Consider the following 21,668-nt stretch of genomic DNA (forward strand, 5'->3'; position numbering starts at 1 on the left):
GTGAAGAAGTGAGAGGGATTTACACTAATTGGAGACTCTTGGAATGAATAAAACTTTATAGCAGAATAGCCTAGAAAATTGAAACAGTTTTATATTGATCAAAAGGTTATGCTCAAAACTGATCATTTTCCTTATTGAAATCATACTGTTCTTTAAATTTGGGGGGTTTTTTATTGAAGCTGTCGAGTAGGAATGTCATGAGTAGAGATGTGTTCATTCTGAGTCTTGACTTCAAACAGTGTCAAATTATATTAATAGGAAGGTTGTTAGTCCCTTGTCATTACTCAGAATTCTAGCAATTACTCAATTGTAGTATTGATTTTTGTGTTGTCGCGTATATAAGATCAGCAGAAGTTAAGTATTAGAATGAGCAGGGTGGGAATGGGTAACTATAGGATGGGGCTGAACTAAAAGTATATTTACCTAAAATATATATTTATCTAACTAAAAATATATTATCATGACACCATGGTAATAGAAGCCATGGAAAAAGTTGAAATAAGAGAATAAGCAAGCTTGATTTGGAGAGGACAAGGACTTTTGCAAGTGCATATCCTCACTCTTAATCTCTTTATGCACCTATTTTACTTTCAACTCAAGATGTTTGGTGTGTTTTTTGGCATGAAAGACATGCTATAAGGATTGGATTCTGTTTTCTAATACTCATGTAAAAATAGAAAAGATTAAAAAGAAACTATGAATTTCAAATATGATGGTCTTAGGAGTACAAGCTTAAATCTCCCATTCCCACTCCAGAACATCCCCCAATAATATAAAATATGTGTATTTAAAGCCACGTTAATGCATAGCCACACTGTGGAATCAAAAGGGGGATTCTCAGTGAACCTCCTAAATACCTCCTAAGATGTGAATCACTCCTAAATACAATATGAAGCAGACATGAAGACCCAGAAGTAAGCCAAGGTCACAGTTTTAAGGAAAGACTGCCTTGTGAGGCTTGAGCTGCCATTCAGGAAGCATCTCAGCTACTGTGCTGGAGTTTACCCAGCTGCAGCACCGGGAGGTTGCCATAATGGCCAGGGCAAGTAACCGCCTCAGCAACTGTAACGGAGACATCATAGGTATATTGGCCAAGACTCAGGAAGCAAAAGTAGCCACCTAACAAGAGGCCAACAAAGGCCAAGATGTACACGTACATAGAAGGACTCTGGGGAAGGAGACGAGATAACAGTCAAACATCTGAGAAAGGCCAGACCAATGAAAAAGAGACAATAAGCTCAACAAATAAAAAACCTCACCCCCAAGGGACCAGAGCAAGGAGTGAAAGATATTAGAATAAGCCTATTTCATATTCTCCAAGAGATAAAGGAGAGAATTATGGTCCTAAAATAGGAATACAAAGTTAGAAACAAGAACAGGTAGTTATTAAAAAGAACTGGGCTTCCCTGGTGGCGCAGTGGTTGAGAATCTGCCTGCCAATGCAGGGGACACGGGTTCGAGCCCTGGTCTGGGAGGATCCCACATGCCGCGGAGCAACTGGGCCCGTGAGCCACAACTACTGAGCCTGCGCGTCTCGAGCCTGTGCTCCGCAACAAGAGAGGCCGCGATAGTGAGAGGCCCGCACACCGCGATGAAGAGTGGCCCCCGCTTGCCACAACTAGAGAAAGCCCTCGCACAGAAACGAAGACCCAACACAGCCATAAATAAATTAATTAATTAATTTTTTAAAAAAAGAACTAAATAGAGATTTAGAAAATGAAAACCAGATCAAGCACAATGAAAGAGTGAACTGTCCATCAATAGAAGGAGTCAGCAATTTGTAGTGTAATCATACAATGGTTACTAATCAGCATTAAAGAGAATGAATGTCTAATACAGCAACAACATGGATAAATAAAACATTATGCTGAAAAGGAGTCACCAAAGAGTAACTTCTTGATGCTGCCATTTATATGAAGTTAAGAACAGATAGAAATCAGAGCAGTGCTTTGCTCTGGGTTGGGGGTTGACTGGAAGGGGGGAAGGGCAATGGGGGAACTCTTTGAGATTATGGAGATGATCTGTATCTGGATTGGCATGTCAGTTCCATGGGTGTACACATTTTTCAAACTTACTGATTCGTGTACTTAAATGTGTGCATTTTACTATACATAAAGTTTACCACAATTAGAAATTTTTTTTTTCTTAGCTAAACTTCTTTTAAACAACTTAGTGAGCTAGAAGATCAAGCTGAAGACTTCTTCCAGACCTTATCACAAAGAAAAAGAGATGGGAAGTACTAAAGAAAGGTCAAGCCGCGTGTAAGGTTGATCCAGGAGGGCCAAAAGCCATCTAACTGGAGCTCCAGAAGGAAAGAAGAGTCTAGGGGTCAGATTGAAAGAATACACTGAGTGTAAAACATATGAAGTTTTTTAATGAAACTTAAGTACATTATGTTCACTTTCAGAATGTTAGACATAAATAAAAATGCTTAGAGCTCCCAAGAAGAAAGGCAAACTACCTATGAGGGAGTGAGACTCATACTGACATCAGACTTCTTATTAGCAACATTCAGTGTAAACAGACAAAGGAGCAGTATCTTCATAGTGAAGGGGAATGAAGTTTATGCTTAGAATTTTATTCCATGCCAAGTTATCATTCAAGAGTGTGGGCAAAATAAAAATGTTTTCTGACATAATATAGGCTCAGAAAGTTTACTATTCTGAGAGGGTCATAGACCCTCTGAAAAATCTCTAGAGGGTATACTTTAGCAAAAAGGAGAATAAATGCAGGAGGGAAATATGGAATGCAAAAAAGCAACATTGAACAAATAAGTAGGTAAAACTTTTTGTGAAATCTGAACAAGTATTGATTGTAAGGGGGAAAAAGAAGTCTGTAGTAATCATTTGCAACAAAAATTAAAATAGTAGTGAGAAGTATAGAGAAGTAAAGACTTTTGAACTCCTTATGGGAAGAATATAGATGTTAATTAACTAGACAGGAAAAAGTATGTATTTTTACATAAATAAATTTTTACATATTTAATTTTTCAGAATGATAATAATAATAGTGCTGACATTGTGAAGTGCTCACACCATATGTACCCAGCACTGTTTTAAACAATCTGCATGTAGTCTGTCCCTAAAGCTGGCAACCAGATGAGGAGAGTGTGTTACCCCCATTTTATGCAGATGAGGAAACCGAGGCACACAGAGGTTAAGGAACTTGCCTCAGGTCACGGAGCCAGGTAGTGGTGTAGCCGTGTCTGAGCTCAGGCAGTTGCCTCCTGAACCTACCGTCTTTAACAGTGCACCGCCTCACAACTGAATGTGCGGCTTTATCAGAGGAAGGAATAAAATGGAATAAAGAAAACTCAGTCTACCCAAGAGAAAACAGGGTAAGAAGCAACGAAGAGAAAGCACAACTAATAGAAAACATTAAATGAGAAGTTGAGAAAATTGAAACATATTAATAATCACAATAAGTGTCAGACTTGCCCTTTAAAAGACAGAATTGTGGAAGTCTTTCCAGTTGATGACTACCTAAGTCGAGATTAGGTCCTCTCTACTAGACTCATCTAGGAAGAGTTCTGGATGAGATGGTGGGATGTGCATCTGGGCAGATGGTCTATCCCTCCTCTGCAGGCTGTGTTTATCTGCCACTTTACATAAAATGAGTTTTTTCACATTGAAAAATTGACATTTTATTTTATTGTCATACTGATTGAACTAATTAACAATGGGACATGGGGTAGGATGGAAGGTGTGTAGGACATTGGATGAATGTTTTCAGTCCTGGTGGGAGAAAAAGTAATATTTTCCACAATGAGTTTGTGCTTTTAGATTCTGCAGATTTTTTGTAAGCTAGCTTTGAACCTAAATTTCTACTTGTCATTTTCATTTTCATTCTTTTATTGAAAAAGAGAGAGAAGGATTTTAAATGTACCGATAACCTTAAAAGCTGCTAAAGTCTTTCAGGGAGGTAAAACTAGTTGTCAGAAAGCAGATGAATTTAGCTTTTTAATTTGCAAGTTCAGGATGCTGGTTTGCTGAAGAACTTGGGGCATGCCCTTGACCGTCAGGAAGAAAGGAAGGGCGCCGTTACCCTGATGTGTTAGCTGAGCAGTGTGGCAGTAAGATTGCTTCTAGTTTCTGCAACATGCCTAAAACTTTAAACAAATGCCATTACTCCCTGTTGACTCTTATTCTATCGAGAGTTTTATAATGAATTAGGAAGTTTTTAGATTTTATTTCCTTTTTTCACATGACGTTGCTTAATATTACCTTTCTCTTCATATTAGAACTCTTTGGTTTCTGTTTCTGTCTCTATCTGGCAAGTGTCTAGACTTTTAAATGTATTTTCTTCCATTCTTTCATTCAGTAGATATCTCATTCCTCACTGTATGGTGGACAGCACGATAGGCACATGGCATATAGTGGGGAAAATTCCTGCCTTCGTGGTACCCATAGACTGACATTCAACAGACAAACACACAAATCAATATGATTACAAACTGTGATGAATGGTGTGAGGAAAAGAAACCCATCTGGCTGCCCTAGAGAGGAATAATGGGGGTGAGGGTTGATGGTTGATGAAGGAAAATCAAAAAAAGACTCTAAGGAGTCTCAGCCTTTCAAAGAGTAGATTAAAAAGCATTCCAGGCAATGGGAACAGCATATGCAAAGTCTCCAAGGCAAGAAAGAGGCAACCGCATTATAGGACCCTAAAGAAGGCCAAGGTGACTGGAGTAGAATAATGAAAGCAGGAGAGCAGTAAAAGATAAAAATGACGTGAGGCTTTTTGGAATACTACTCTGGCTGCTAAATATGCAGAATGGATTGAAGAGGAAATGCAAAACAGGTTAGGAGTCTATTGTAGTAAACTTGATGGTGGCTTATATTAGGATTGTAGCAGTAAAGATGAGAATAGTTGAATTTTAAATATATTTTGGAGGTGGGGTCAATAGACTTGATGATGGATTAGAAGGAATGATAGAGAAGAGAAGGGATCAAATATGACTCCCAGGATTCTGGCTTTAGTAACTGAGGACATTGAGGTAGGAAGGACTGAAAGAGGAATTTAAGATGCCTTTAGGTCTATATAGGCATTGGATATGTGAGTCTGAAGCTCAGAACTGAGAACTGAGCTTGGGATAATAAATGCATGAGTTGAAAAATAAAGTGGATGGAATAGATGAAGTGATGTGGGAGGTTGTACATAGAAGAGGGCCTGATATGAGCTCTGGACACTCCAACATTTGGGGGTCCAGTAATGAGGAGTTGCCAGAAAATGAGATTGAGCAGAGATATCCGGAGAGACAGAAGGAAGCCAGGGAGAGTGTGCTGTTGTGGAAGCTAAGATGGAAATCAGGAAAAGAGAGAGACATCAAGAAGAAGGGATCAGATGCCCCTTAGATACATAGTATCTTAACCAGAAATGTGTAAAGCCCTAGGAGGAAAATGTGAAGACTCCTGAAAGGCACGAAAGTAGACTTGAACTAATGGAATGATATCCCTTGTTCTTGGATAGGACAACTCGACATCATAGCTAAATTTAATGAATTTAACATGGGAACCCAATAAAAATACCAGAGAGGATTCATTTGTTTTGTGATTGTTTTCCCTTGGAACTATGCAAATTGATTCTAAAGTTCATATAGAAAAATGAACACATAGGAATATCTAGAAAGACCTTTAAAAAGGAAAAGAAGGAGAAGAGACCACCAGATATTAAAATATACTTATAACATCTATAATTAGAAATTTGCAGTACTGGTGGGGCAGAGGGTCAGACAAAACAATGAAACAGACCAGAAAACCCAGAAATGAACTGAAGTACATATGAAAATTTAGCATATGATAAGATGGCATATTAAATCAGAGGGAGAAAGACAGACGTTTTAGTAAATCATATCGGAAATAGCCTTTTGTCAAAAGTTGGATCCGTATCATGTGGACCCATATCAAAATAAACTCCAAATGGATCAGAGATCTAAATATAAAAAATGAAAACATATAAGTACTAGAAGAACCCATAGGTGAATTACTCTGTAACCTGAATGTGAGGAAAGCCTTTCTCACTATGACTTAAAATTCAGATGCAGTATGTGAAAAACATTACTAAATTTGACTACATGTATTAAACAACTTTGCACCAGGAATGGAGGAAAAGCACTGCAGTAGGCAGCCTTCTAAGCTGGTCCCAGTGATCCCCACCTACTGGTATTCACGCCTGTGTAATCCCCTTCCTATGCGTATGGGCTGGCCCTAGTGAATTGCTTCTAGCAAAATGGAATACGTCAAAAGTGATGGGATGTCGCTCGTGAGATTAGGCTACAAAAGGCTGAGACTCTGTGACTACTGTCTTGCTCACGGTCACCCTCACGAAGAAGCTGGTGTGTAGTAAACTAACCTATGAGAGGGCCACATATTGAGGAACTGTTGGCTGCTTGTATGTAGAATTGCAAATGATCTGTGTATTGACCTTATGTGCAGAACTGTGCTTAGTTTTCTTTTAGTGATGATAGTTTATCTGAAGATCTGCTTGATGTCCTTTGAAGCGAGTCATATTGTTCATAAGTAATGTCAGTCATTTACCAGTTCAAAAACCCATGACAGAGGCATCCTTTTCTTGTTTCTGTTTGTAAAGACAGTGCTTCCAAGGTTACGACATTACAAATAATATTTGCTGCAAGTTTTTGGCAAATAGCTTTTATTAAATTAAGGAATACCCTTCTAATCCTTGTTTGGTGAGTGTTGTATTTTATTGAAGGAGTGTTGTATTTTATTGAAGCCTTTTTCTATGACTCTTATCAGGCTAATGAAATTCATCCCTATTCCTAGTTTGCTAAGAAGTTTTTTTTTCTTTCTTTCTATGAAGCATCTTGAATTTTATTGGATAGCTTTTCTGCATCTATTGATACCATATGGTTTTTCTCCCTTAATCCGTGCCCTGTTCTTTTTTTCATCCAGGTACAAAATGATCTCTGAATTCACCTGGCCCAACCATGACCTCCCTTCAGACAAAGAGGCTGTCAAGAAACTGATTAAACATTGTGGCTTTCAGGATGATGTAGCTTATGGGAAGACCAAAATTTTCATTCGAACACCCCAAACATTGTTTACCTTGGAAGAGCTCCGTGCCCAGATGCTCGTAAGGATTGTCCTCTTTCTACAAAAGGTAATTTAATATTTTATATATAAGGATAAGACCTTAGTTTTATGTTCTTAAAGATGAGTTGAATGTTTTCTTTGATTCAAGAAATGTTCACGATGGTATATTTTTTGCATCTATATGCATATCTTAAGAGTGTTTTCTGTTGCCTTCACACATGGAAAACTTACTGGGCTGCGTGAACTCAAAATTATTTTATCCTCAGAACTCTGAAGCTATTTTGTCTTCTGGTATTTAGAATCAGAGAGATGTCTGAAGCAGTCTGGTTTTTGTCTCTTGCAGTTAACTGAGTTGTTTGCCTCAGCTTAACTGCATAAAGGACTTTTTCTATCTTATAATTCAAAAGCTTGGCCAGCCTGTGTGAAACCACCTCCCTCACCCATCACGACCCACCACCAGCACTTGCCAAGGTGTGCAGTGCTCACTCAACGATCCTCGTAAGACCATGGTACCTGTCATCATTGATCTGTGCAGGGCCCCTTCTCATTTCATTCAGTCACTCAGGTATTTCTTTTTATCCCTCCTACCCATTTCCATACCTTCTGATTGAACCATTTTAATGTAAAAAAATTATATATGCATATAAAAAGAAATCGTGTTCCTCTAGGAGAATGTCCTTGGGGTATCCATCAGGGGAAAGGTGGCTGGGTCATTGGGTATATGTAGACCTAATTGGTATAAGTAGTGCCAGGCTCCTCTCCAGAATGTCTGCCAGTTTGCACATCACCAGTTTGTATGTAGAGGTTACTATGTGCCCACATCCTTACCAGTATCATCCAGGTACCTAAATTTTGCCAGACTAGTAAGTATAATGATATCTCATTGTTGTTTTACTTCCTATTTCTCTGATTACCATTGAATTTGAGCATCTCATTAAATGCTTGTTTGCTTTTTGGGGTTTCCTATAAACTGCCTGTTCATATCTTTTATCCATTTTTCTACTGTAATTGGTATCATTTTCTTGTTGATTAGCAGGAATTCCTTGACTATTTTAGACATTAATCTCTTATTCACTTTAGATATTATAAATATATTCTCCTATTCTGTCGGCATTCTAATGAACTTTCTAATGTGCTTTGTTGAAGAGAATCCTTAATTTTGACATAATCAAATTCTTTGATTTTTTTTTTTTTTGGCCTTATATTTTGTGCCTTGGAATTTTATTTAAGAGGGCTTTCCTTGTATCTAGGTCACAAAGGTACTATCCTGTGTTTTCTTCTATGAACTGTATAGTTTTACCTTTCACATTTAGGTCTTTAATTCATTCAGAATCCATCTGTGTATGTGGTTCTCTCTAGGAATCCAGTTTTACTTTCTTCTGTATGGTGAGCAAGTTTTCTCAATACCATCTAAATACTAAATAATCTGTTCTTTCCCTATTGATTTGTGGTGCCACTTTTATTATGTATGAAGTTTATATATATACATATACATATATACGTATTCTGTTTCTGAGTGCTCTATTCTGTTCCATTTTTGTATCTGCCTCTTTTCATACTAATGCCATATAGTTTTTATTGTAGTATGTTTTAGTATATGGTAGGATAAGTCCATCTTCTCTACTCTTCTTTATTGAGGTTGATTATTCTATACATAGACCTTTATTCTGTAATATAAATTGTAATCTGTTTATTGAGTTCATTAAATTCAACAATACTTTTTATTAGGATTGCATTGAATTTATAGGTTAATTTGAAAGGATTAACATTTTTATAATATTAAATCATCTTAAGAGTATTGAATAGGCTTATTTAAATCATTTTTTTTTTTAAATATATTTGGGGTTCCAACTTGTGAGAGAAGATAGTGTTTTTTGTTTTTTTATATTTTATTTATTTATTTATTTATTTATGGCTGTGTTGGGTCTTCGTTTCTGTGCGAGGGCTTTCTCCAGTTGCGGCAAGTGGGGGCCATTCTTCATCGCGGTGCGCGGGCCTCTCACTATCGCGGCCTCTCTTGTTGCGGAGCACAGGCTCCAGACGCGCAGGCTCAGTAATTGTGGCTCACGGGCCCAGTGGCTCCGCGGCATGTGGGATCTTCCCAGACCAGGGCGCGAACCCGTGTCCCCTGCATTGGCAGGCAGATTCTCAACCACTGCGCCACCAGGGAAGCCCCTAAATCATTTTTTTGACTTTTAGACTTAGAGAGGTCTTATGAAGTCATAGTTAATTCCTAGATATTTTATTGTTTTTATAGCTGCTGTGCTTTTATTATTGTGTTTCTATTATATTTTCTATGTGTCAGTGTTGGTATAGAGAAGTAATATTGGCTTATGTTGGTTTAACTGTATCCAGAATGAAACGTTTCTTGATTCATATTTGTTGATTCTATTAGTTTTCTGGGTAAAAGATTATATCATATGCAGATTATAAAAGTTCTCTTCCAATTGCCAAGATGTTTCTGAGGGTTGGTCTCGTTCATTTATTTTTCCTAGAACTCAGGAAAACTTTTGAAGTGGAATACTAAATTCTGTTTCATCTTAGAACAGTTTCCTTCTATTAATTGTTTTTTTTAATATTGCTTTTACTCCGTTCTGTTTTCTTTCTCAAGACAGCTTGTAAATTTGCAAGGTGAATCTCTGTTTTTTGTCTGCCATAGTAAGTTATTTTCACGCATCTGTTCTTCTGTATATTCAAATCCTTACTTTTGATCTTCCCTACTTAGCAGTGGGATATTTTGTTGTTGCAGATCTGCTACTTTGTCTTTCTTCTTCATACCTATCCAAGACATTGACCAGACTCAGGGCTTGGCCCTGAGCCAGGGTGACCATACCTCTCAGTTTGGTTGGGACAGTCCTGGTTTATGACTGTGGTCTGTTGTAAATATTAGTAGGAAACCTTTCACTCTCAAAGTGTCCCAGCATGGGTGACAAATGATACAATAGTCACCCTACCGTGAACTCACTTTCTTTCCACTTGTTGGCTGGTAGAATCCTCTTCTTAAATCTACATCGGCATTTTGTTTACTTCTTTCACAATTGTCAGTGTCCCACAGACTTTAACCTGTTGCAGCTCTCAGCCAAAGATGGGGCCCACCCTGTCCCTCCCCACCCCAGGGCCCAGCTCTTACAGAAAAGGTTGAATTCGAGATATACACGCCTACTAGGACTCGTCCTTTCTCAGTCCTCTCTCTCTACAGCACCTCTGCTTGCTTTCTGGTGAGAAATTACAATTTCTACCCAGAAAAGAGAGATTCTAAAAGACAAGGGATGGCTGCTTCAAAAACCATCACCTGAGCCATGGAGGGAAAGCTGTCCAGTCTTCTCTGTGGTGTAGATCTTGCATTTCTTAACCATAAGGCAGTGAGTAGGGGATGACCTCCCTCTAAATTCTCAGGCACACCATCCTAGAGTACGATACACGTGATCTACTGATTATGTTCTTCGAACCAACTCCACGGGCCATAAAATTCGTGAGAATTTCAGTTTCTGGGAAGAGGTCATCAGTCACCTAACTTCCCATGTGACGTGTTTTCAATTTTTCTGTTTCCTTATGGGAATGTCGTGTGACGCTGTAGAGGCAGCATCAGGAGATGCTATTTTAAACAAGACTCCCCAGCAATTGATTTTTTTAATTTCCTTTTTAAATAAAAATTAGCTTTGTCTTTTTTATTGTATAATTAAAGTGCGCTCATTGTAAAAACAAATTCAAACCATAATGAAAAGTATAAGGAAATCCATGGGAAACCACCTAAAATCCCACCATCCAAAGGTAACACACCAAGTGTGTGAATTTTTTCCATTCTTATCAGTAAGAAATGCTACCTCGTTTCTACTATTTCATTTTTTATTTTCATGACTACTAGCAAGGGTGTGTTTATTGGCTTTTTGGATTGCCTCCTCTGTTACTCATTTTTATCAGTGGCCCATTTTTCTGTTGGATTGTTTGCCTTTTTCTTAGGAATTTCTGGGAGCTATTATCTTTATGTGTTGCAGCTATTTTTCCCAAGCTGTCATTTGTCATTTGATTCTGTTCATGGTATACTCTTTGATGTGAAATTTTTTCACTGAATGTAATGAAATATGTCTTTTTCTTTATAGTTTTTGAGTTTCTTCCAGAAACAAATTATAGATCTGGGATTTCATTTTGTACATGGTGTGATGTGAGGGTCCAACTCTATTTTGATCCAGGTATTCAATTCCATTTATTTAAAAAATTCCTCTCTTTTTTCCACTAAATTGAAATCCCACCTTTGTCTAATATTAAATGCCCATATATGCTTGAATCTATTTCAGGACTCACTATTTTGTTCCATGGTCAGTTCCTATGCTAGAATCATACTGTGTTTATTATAGTACATCTTAATAGGTTTTAACATGTGAGAACGTGGCTTTCAGTACCTGTTCTGTGCCTTAGTAGAGATTCAGTGTCAAGTTGGAAGAATCAGTGATGTTGCCTAAAACCAGAACCTCCAAAATTAATTGTTCTTAAAGGAATAAACTGTATAACCACAAAGATTGCAGAGGAGATACAAACTATGTTGCTTTCTGATTCATAAAAAAATGTCTAGTTCTCCACTGTCACCATCTAAACCATTAACCACTTGGTATCAAGAATTATGGATAATCCGTGTAGTGCATCTTGTTTCTCTTCATATACTTGGTCATATGCTTGACATTTTAGAGGATTTTTGAAATTGCTAGAAATATCTTTTTTTAAGAAATAACCCTCTAGATTTCAAAGAATTTTATTGGTTTTATAGTACATAAGTAATAGCAATACAAGTTCATGTAGAATCGTGAAAAAATATAAATCCTTTTATAGTTTTAAAATGTAATTTTTTTATATTATACATAAATTTAAATCATAACATACCATTGTATAATATTTTTTGTTATAACTTTACACGTGTAAACACTTATTTGCATATTTATAATAACTGACTTAGTCCTTAATATGATTTACTAGAGTTTCCTCAATCTGTCTGCTATTACTGGATGTTTGGGTATTTCCAGTGATACATTCTTACAGGTCCCATTGCAGGGCACATCTCTGTTTACTTAGAGTACTGCCTAACACCAAGTTCAATAATGATACCTGTTGTTATTACTACTGCTACTGCTATTACTACTATTAATTATTTGTAAACATCCTCGATTATTTTCTTGGAATAAACGCATAGACACAAAATTGTTGGGTTAAAAGATGCGTACTTTTAAGATTTTCTATACCTGTTATCAAATGGCTTCCAGAAAGATTGTGCCGGTGTATGGTCCCACCAACTGATGAGTGAAAGAGCTTGCCTCACTGAAGCACTGGATATTTTCATTCTTACAAATACCCTTTCTGGATGACCTAAAATCTGAATGTTTTGCCTGAATACAGGCATACCTCAGAGATACTGCAGGTTCGGTTCCAGATCACCACAAATAAAACGAATATTGCAGTAAAGTAAATTACATGAACTTTTGGTATCCCAGCGCACATACAAGTTATGTTCACATAATACTATCGTCTGCTAAGTATGCAGTAAAATTATATGTAAAAAGAATGTACATACCTTAATTTAAAAACACTTTAAAGGCTAAAAAATGCTAACCATCATCTGAGCCTTCAGCGAGTCATAATCTTTTTGAAGTAGTAACATCAAAGATCACTGATCACAGATCACCATAACACATATAATAATAATGAGAAGGTCATCTGCAAACAGTGACAGTGTTACTTCTTCTTTTCCAATTTGGATTCCTTTTATTTCTTTTTCTTCTCTGATTGCCATGACTAAAACTTGCAAAACTATATTGAATAATAGTGGTGAGAGTGGGCAACCTTGTCTTATTCCTGATCTTAGAGGAAGTGGTTTCAGTTTTTCACCACTGAGAACGATGAGAAAACCATAATTCAAAAAGAGACATGTGGGCTTCCCTGGTGGCGCAGTGGTTGAGAATCTGCCTGCCAATGCAGGGGACACGGGTTCGTGCCCTGGTCTGGGAAGATCCCACATGCCGCGGAGCAATTGGGCCCGTGAGCCGCAATTACTGAGCCTGCGCGTCTGGAGCCTGTGCTCCGCAACAAGAGAGGCCGCGATAGTGAGAGGCCCGCGCACCGCGATGAAGAGTGGCCCCCGCTTGCCACAAGTGGAGAAAGCCCTCACACAGAAACGAAGACCCAACACAGCCATAAATAAATAAAAATAAATAAATAAGAGAGAAAAGTAATAGCCAAAAAAGAGAATTATAAAAAAAAAAGAGACATGTACCACAATGTTCATTGCAGCACTATTTACAATAGCCAGGACATGGAAGCAACCCAAGTGTCCATCAACAGATGAACTGATAAAGAAGATGTGGCACATATATACAATGGAATATTACTCAGCCATAAAAAGAAATGAAATTGAGTTATTTGCAGTGAAGTGGATGGACCTAGAGTCTGTCATACAGAGTGAAGTAAGTCAGAAAGAGAAAAACAAATACCGTATGCTAACACATATATATGGAATCTAAAAAAAAATGGTTCTGATGAACCTAGAGGCAGGGCAGGAATAAAGACGCAGATGTAGAGAATGGACTTGAGAACACGGGGAGGGGGAAGGGTAAGCTGGGACGAAGTGAGAGAGTGGCATGGACATATATACACTACCAAATGTAAAATAGATAGCTAGTGGGAAGCAGCCGCATAGCACAGGGAGATCAGCTCGGTGCTTTGTGACCACCTAGAGGGGTGGGATAGGGAGGGTGGGAGGGAGGCTTAAGAGGGAGGGGATATGGGGATATATGTATACATATAGCTGATTCACTTTGTTATACAGCAGAAACTAACAAACCATTGTAAAGCAATTATACTCCAATACGGATGTTAAAAAAAATAACGAGAAGGTTCGAAATATTCTGAGAATTACTGAAATGTGATACAGAGACACGAAGTGAGCAAATGCTGTTGGAAAAGTGGCACTGATCGACTTGCTAGATGCAGGGCTGCCACAAACCTTCAATTTGTAAAAAAAAAAAAAAAAAAATCTGTGAAGGGCAATAAAATGAGGTATGCCTGTATTTAAAAAATCATTTTCTAAGAAGCCCTGGATGTAGTACCACATGTTTGCATCATTGAATTAAAAGAAATGAAGCTGTGTAGCCAGTGGGATTTTTTTTTTTAAGATCATCTTCTCTTCCTTTCATAATGTGCAATTGCTTCATTTCCCCACACACCCTCTACACTGGAGCTTGTGTGTGTTCCTTACATCACATTTGAATGAGAAATCAAATAAGGTGGAGTTTCTAGACAGCACCGAAGAAACTACAGTTTTCAGAATTACAGCTTTAAGCAAGGAGGTGCCGAGACATCGGTAGTCAGTTCAGCAGCAAACACACGGGGCTGTCAACATGTGTAATGATTGTTTTAAGTGTGTTGTGCAGCAGAGCTGTCCGAGCTGATTTCCTTTTAGCTTTTTTCCATCTTCATCCTGTACCTTCCTGATTTGGTGTTTCCTATCATCCATCTTCTATACGTTGTATTCATTAATTCCCAGAAAATAAAGATGCTTACTTGTTGTGTGCTTGGGGAGATCCTGAAAGAAGACTATAGTTTTCACTGTTAACTGGTAGTTAACCGTTAACTGATTTTTAATGAAAATATCTCACCAAATGTGTTACAAAGCATCACCGTTCTCTAATATTCTGTACTCACTTAGTTTTAAATATTTTGCTCTCTCAGAAAAGGAGTGGGGGAACTTCCCTGGTTGTCCAGCAGTTAAGACTCTGCGCTCCCAATGCAGGGGACCCGGGTTCGATCCCTGGTCAGGGAACTGGATCCCACATGCCACAACTAAAGATCCTGCATGCTGCAACTAAGAAAAGATCCCACGTGCCGCAACTAAGACCGGGCACAGCCAAATAAATAAATATTAAAAAGAGAGAGAGAGCTTATTAAAAAAAAAAAAAGAAAGAAAAGGAGTAGGGTACAGAACCCCTCAAGAAACTCTCTTATTTTTTTGGTGCATGTATAGTTTTAAATGTATGTTCTCATCGTAGGGTATCATAGGACAAGATCAAAATCATCATATAAGGTGATATTAAAAATGGATTCTCCAAGGGAGATAGAAAAGTACTGGGAGACTTCATCTTTTGTGTGGCCATTACCAACAAATATGGAATGAGGTGATGGATTTTGAAGAGTGGCTTTCTTGACCCACCTATAAGACAAATAGATGCTTTTGTGAATTGTGTCTTCTTTTGGGGAAATTGGCCCTTTCTTAAAGGGCATCTATAATCGATTATAGACAGACATCTTAACTGGTCACTGTGTTATGTATTTGGGCCAATTCAGATCCCACAGCTTTGATCCTAGCTCTAGGAATAGATTTATCCTTTCCAGTGTGCCGTGTTGTAGTTAAGAGACCAAGGCCCCTCCTCTGCCACGTACTGAAGGCTACTAAGCATAGATATTCTTTCTTAAAGTAATATCTTAAGGCTCTAATCATTTTTCTCCAAGCAATTTGTGGTCACCCTGAGATCACAATTACAACTCCCGAATTCCCCAGCAGCAAGAGCTGCCAGCCCTTTGAAAATTTAAATTATGCTAGCCTCTGACCTGCTCCACACTCCATGCCATGAGTTTTTGTGGGTTTTATTTCAATCCTAAATACGGCTCACAGCTTGTAGCACCCATGACACATGAGCTGTGGGGTCCAGAGTCAAGCTCAAATCTGAAATCAGTTGTCAATCTTCTATTATAGTCATGTGAAATTACAGACATGTTTATATGGGAAATACAAAAGCTTCATGCTATCAATGTTCAGATCAGTCAGCCTCCTGGATCACTTGGCTCCCAGAATTTTATTTTTGCTTGTCTGGTGTCTGCCTGAAAGGATAGTAGTGGCTTGATTATTAGGTCATAACAAAATTGGTGCAATCTCAAAGGCAGGACAGGGGAGAACAAAAGAATGAGTGGAGGAGAAAGTGTGGAAAAGATGTGAAACAGAAAAAAAGGTGATGTAACGCTGAGAAAGGAGGAAAAGACATCAAGTTAGTGAAATAAAATACTCAAAATGTAGGCTAAAATGATATGTGATTGTCATTTCTAATTTCATGTGGAATTCAAGATGGAATTGTATAGGGCTTCCCTGGTAGCACAGTGGTTGAGAATCCGCCTGCCAATGCAGGGTACACGGGTTCGAGCCCTGGTCCGGGAAGATCCCACATGCCGCAGAGCAGCTAAGCCCGTGCACCACAACTACTGAGCCCACATGCTGCAACTACTGAAGTCCGTGTGCCACAACTCCTGAGCCTGCGTACTGCAACTACTGAAGCCTGTGCGCTCTAGGGCCCGCGTGCCGCAACTACTGAGCACGTGTGCTGCAACTACTCAAGCCAGCGCACCTAAAGCACTGAAGCCCATGTGCTCTAGGGCCCACATGCCGCAACTACTGAGCCTGCGTGCTGCAACTACTGAAGCCTGCACACCTAGAGCCTGTGCTCCACAACAAGAGAAGTCACCACAATGAGAAGCCTGCGCACCGCAATGAAGAGCAGCCCCTGCTCGCCACAACTAGAAAAAGCCCGTGTGCAGCTACGAAGACCCAGCGTAGCCAAAAATAAATAAGTAAATATTTTTAAAAATTAAAAAAAAAGGCAGCTCATGTATCACAAGGACTGCCCTGGTTGTTTTTTCCCAATTAATAATTTAATATTATTTTTATGTTCTTGTATTTATTTGTTAAATTCGCATTTTTCATTCTTTCTTTAATTAATTTTTATTGGAGTATAGTTGCTTTACAACGTTGTGTTAGTTTCTACTGTACAGCAAAATGAATCAGTTATACATATACATATATCCCCTCTTTTTTGGATTTCCTTCCCATTTAGGTCACCAGCACTTTACATTCTTATTGTTGGGTTATATTATAGTCTCAATCACAAGAAGGATCTTGTGAAGAGTTAAGAGTGGCTCATAAAAGCATAAACATATAATGAAAATAGCAAATTCTGAAACTGAGAATAATATCATCACTATTAATTATAAGTAATCACAAAGGTTAATATAGGTCTGAGTGTAATAATTTTGTAAACCAACCAGAGAAAAAGTGTGAATAGAATCATCATCTGAAAATCAGATCATATTGGTGTAGTTATTCATTTGCCCCTATTCCCTGATGTATTGTTTATTGTGAAACTTTGTCAAGTAGTAGCATGAAGCTATGGGGCTTTCACGTTATTTTCAAACAAAGCTCACCGGCTTCTTTGTGAAACCAGTCAAGTGTTTTATTTCTCAGACTAAAAGCAAAATAATTATCTCTCATATGAAATTGATTACTTTTGCCCTTAAATTAAAAAAAAAAAAAGCTAATATAGTAGCTAATCTTTACTGAGTGGCAGGCACTGTTCTGAGCATCTTGCATATATTAACTAAATCTTTATAAGAACTCTGTGAATGAGTGTCTATCAGTATTTTTCATCTAACAGGAAAGGGAACTTAAGCCCCGTGAATAGCTGAGTGCCTTGCTGGAGATCACACCAATAGTGGACCCCACAGCTGGGATTTGAGCCCAGTGGTGCAGGCTTCTGCACACTTTTAACCCCTATTCACTTATACCACACTAGCATCATTCAGTGTGCACTCCTTATAGGAAAAACAGGTATGACTCACACTATTGAAGAAAAGTTTATAAAACCAGCCACGAAGATGATGATGGCATCATGCTCTGAGAGAAAGAAGAAGGTGATTTGGCTCTAGTGCTGTCTGAGTCATTGACTATTGAGTATGTGAACTGAGATATATCTTTACTACGATTGGAAGGAAACACTGATGTTTCCTGTATGAATCAGCTCTTGACATATGTACGGTAGTGAAAAGTGATCAGTGACTCTCTTTTACTGAGAATACATGCTCCAGGAGAAGAGTTTTACTTGTTGTGGTAAAAGTTACTTTCGAGCCAGGAGTGGGTTGGGAAAGGTGTGTCTGGATGACTGTAGACAAAGCGTGAGCTGAATTACAGGAAGGGTGGGGGAGGCATGGCTCTGTGATAAGAGAGGTTACCCCCAATGCCAGTCAACTCACTGCTTTATTCATGGGGAATATTTATGGTCAAAAATACGCTGCTTGACCTTGGCTAGTATTGAAAGAAATAAAGAAAAATGTGCCTTTGATCAAATGACCACCATGGACATTATGTCTTTTCAGTAGGAGGTAAGAAGAAACGGGTAGCTAATGTCCTTTCCAACACTGTGATGTGTGGCCGGGTGGGAGAAGGGCACTCATGTATTTTAAATGAGTAATAAACATGGATTTGTCCATTCGTTACTGAATAGGGATATACAACAAACAAGACAGGGCTCCATCCAGAGGAAGCTGACAACCGAGGCAGAAGGGAGATGTGTTAGCACTCAACCAGTGCAGTAGAGTAATGGTGACACTGTTGAGTAGGTAACGACTGCCAGGTGGGCTCAGAGAAGCGTCACCTACCTGAGCTGGGAGAGAAGGCTTTTTGGAAGAAGGAGAGATGCCAAAAAGTTGGAGAACAACTCTGTTAGATTCACATTTTACTTGAAAGTCCATTGTAGGGAGGACAGATCTTAATCTCTATTTCATAAACCATTTATACAGGTTGAGTTCATTGGAGCTGGGTCATTGATGTGATAGCAGGTTAATTGTCACTAAGGTTAGTGGGTAAACTAAACTTCCTATGACAAAAACAGGGAACAAAGTTCTACAAAAATATCAAACAAATGTTGTTTTCCATGATAAATGTATACTACTCTTAGTCCTTGGAATTACTGAAACTGCCCTTTCAATGTGACAGGAGAGTTCTTTTGCCCTCCTTAGAAATTAGGACAATTAAGATGCAAATATACATGGCAGCCATGCAACTCGTGATGACAGAATTAAATTTAGCTGAATTTTATCACAAGTTTATAAATATTTACTAACCTTTCCCCTGTTTATCTAACAAGAGGTAAAGAGCTAGCTCTGGATTTGTCTTCTCAAAGCACCTGGGTCAACAATTTCCATTCTGTCATGGTTCCTCATTAATAACTGCTAGTAAAGGCTGGCAGCCTCTGATTTGATTGGGGGTTTTTTCCTTTGTTTGTTTTTGGTTGTGGCTTACAGTATTCTGTTTCCACACTATACTGTACAAAGTCTCTGCAACTTGAGAGAAGGGGTGCAGAGGCAGGAGCGTATTTGGAGGAACTTAATAGTTTGGGGCATAGTTCAAAGTGCCTCTGAGACATTCGAGTCAAGATGACCAGCATATTGGATGTATGAGTCAGGGAAGCAAAGGAAGTAACAAATTTCAAGTAAGAAGGAATGATCAACAATGTCAAACACAGAATCATCCAACAAAATAAAGGACTGAAAGTGCCCACTTAATCTGGCAATTGGGAGATCACTGGTTTATTAATAACCAGCATGTTAAAGATGATCAGGATGAAAGGCAGAGTACAGGAAGAGAAGAAAAACACACCAAGTACTAGAATCCTCCAGGAAGGAAGTATGTTGAACATTTATTGGTAAATCATGGTAATATGGTAATGAACATAGGTATGGGAAAGTATGTATGTTCTTAATGAAGAAATCAAGGAGTATTTATCATCTATAAGACATTTAATAAGTGATTATTGAATGTTGAAGCCTTACCCCTACATATGTTACTAAGCAGTCCTAATAAAATAACATTATTCAGTACAAGTCATTGATTTTTATTATTGTGAAGAAAATTTCTGTTGATTTATAATGTAAGCCAATAACTGATGCCATTTAGTATTTACATATTGACAAATGCAAAGCCCTTTTAGAACAATAAAAATGCTTCAGCAAAAATTTAACATTAGAACAACAGAGCATCCTTTCTTCTCTCTCTCTCTCTCTCTCTCTCTTTCTTTCTCTCTCTTTCTTTTTCCCTACCCCCCTCCCCACCCTTTTCCTCCTCCCACCCAACTGAGGAATAAAAAAGATAAAAGCATATTTGGAAAATAATGATGACATGTCAAAAATAATTTGTTTCTTATTTATCTCCTCTCAGATACTGCCAATAAGAAGCCACTGCCGCCCCTTCCCCAGCCTGTTCCCCTGTAAGTTGGAAGCAGATGATTTGCTCTCCTGAAAGAGCAGCAAATCCGTTGCCCGGGTGATATCTCATTACTAAGGCAACCAATTTGGTGCATCAGTGTGAATCCCAATTTTAAAATGTAATTATGCCAAGATATGTACATATGCTTGAGATTTGCTTAAAAGAAATCTGTTCTCTTTGGAAGGAAAACATTTCCTATGTTAGTTGAAAGAAAGGGGGAAATACTTCTTTTATTCTTTGCTAGTTAAATACACCTTTCAACTAAGCTCCCACCATGCTTAGTGAAAGAGCTTGCATTGGTTCTCTCTCACCACTTTTTTTTTAACTTGAGATCTTCCCTTTCCGAGACACTTCTCTCTTGAGACCTGTCACTCATAACCCAGCAGCTGTTGTCTCCATGACAACATTTTCTGGCCCCTATAGGTGGCGGAAGGAAAAAAAAAAAAAAGTGGCTCCATTTTCATTGCACTTTTCTTTTTAATTGCTGGGAACTCAAGAGATTGACTCTTTGTAAGGAATTAATTAGTGAAGGGGAAGTGATTCAATGAATAGGTGTTAACATTAAATTAAAAACTTGTGAACAATTCAGTGAGGATTGCTATCCCAGACTCAAATGAAAGATCTTATAGATAGGAGGTGTACACCAAAAGCTTGGCTGGAGGAAGACAGCCAAGCCAAACAAAATACCATCGAATCACTGCTGAGCAATTAATTTTTCTTCCTCCTCGACAAAAATTATTGTTTAAAAATTAAAAATGTATTTGGGTGCAGGGAATATTTAATTACCAATCTTATTAAATAATGAAACCCATGCAACTCATTAAGTTTCCCATTTGCTGAAGCTGCCAGAAAGCTCAGGGTTCAGATTTGTACTCAGATCCAGGAACCATTCTTAGCTGGGGTTTCAAGTGTGACTGTCACCCTTCCTACTGAGACCCCCACCCATTGCCTACCTGTCCTTTTATCCTCAGTTGGGTGACTATGTTGTCTGTGTACCTTTTTTAAAAAAAAATTATTTATTTTATTTATTTTTGGCTGCGTTGGGTCTTCGTTGCTGCGTGCGGGTTTTCTCTAGTTGCAGCGAGCGGGGGCTACTCTTCGTTGCGGTGGGCGGGCTTCTCATTGAGGTGGCTTCTCGTTGTGGAGCACCGGCTCTAGGCGCATGGGCTTCAGTAGTTGTAACACATGGGCTCAGTAGTTGTGGCTCACGGGCTCTAGAGCGCAGGCTCAGTAGTTGGTGGCGCACGGGCTTAGTTGTTCCGTGACATGTGGGATCCTCCCGGACCAGAGCTCAAACCCGTGTCCCCTGCATTTGGCAGGCGGATTCTTAACCACCTTGCCACCAGGGAAGCCCCCTTGTCTATGTACCTTTTATGTAAGTTCCCTCCGATCCTTTTGGAAGTAATTGGGTGACACATATTAAAGGCAATGATGAAAATATCATAATGGGTATTCACTACCTAGTGGCAATGCTGATATTTCACGTAAAATATCACCCCCCAAAAAAGATGATTTTCAAAACTGCCTTTTTAAAAAGGCCTTTCTGAAGT

The 21,668-nt window shown here is 38.5% G+C and overlaps 1 protein-coding gene across 9 annotated transcripts in view; it reads left to right on the forward strand.

Moving 5' to 3' along the window:
- Positions 1 to 21,668, forward strand: part of MYO1D (myosin ID) — a 350,018-nt gene that overhangs the window by 150,214 nt on the left and 178,136 nt on the right. For 5 of the 9 annotated variants that reach the window (XM_036837322.1, XM_036837323.1, XM_036837324.1 and 2 more), the window contains exon 16: positions 6,912 to 7,119. In XM_036837322.1, the coding sequence (XP_036693217.1) occupies positions 6,912 to 7,119 (208 nt within the window). Of the gene's footprint in view, positions 1 to 6,911; positions 7,120 to 7,459; positions 7,618 to 11,152; positions 11,610 to 20,070; positions 20,120 to 21,668 lie in introns of those variants that run through there. The other 4 variants (XM_036837328.1, XM_036837326.1, XR_005017834.1 and 1 more) reach the window with 3 other exon arrangements.

This window comes from Balaenoptera musculus, chromosome 20 (assembly GCF_009873245.2).
Source record: "Balaenoptera musculus isolate JJ_BM4_2016_0621 chromosome 20, mBalMus1.pri.v3, whole genome shotgun sequence".
Classification (NCBI taxonomy): Eukaryota; Metazoa; Chordata; class Mammalia; order Artiodactyla; family Balaenopteridae; genus Balaenoptera; species Balaenoptera musculus.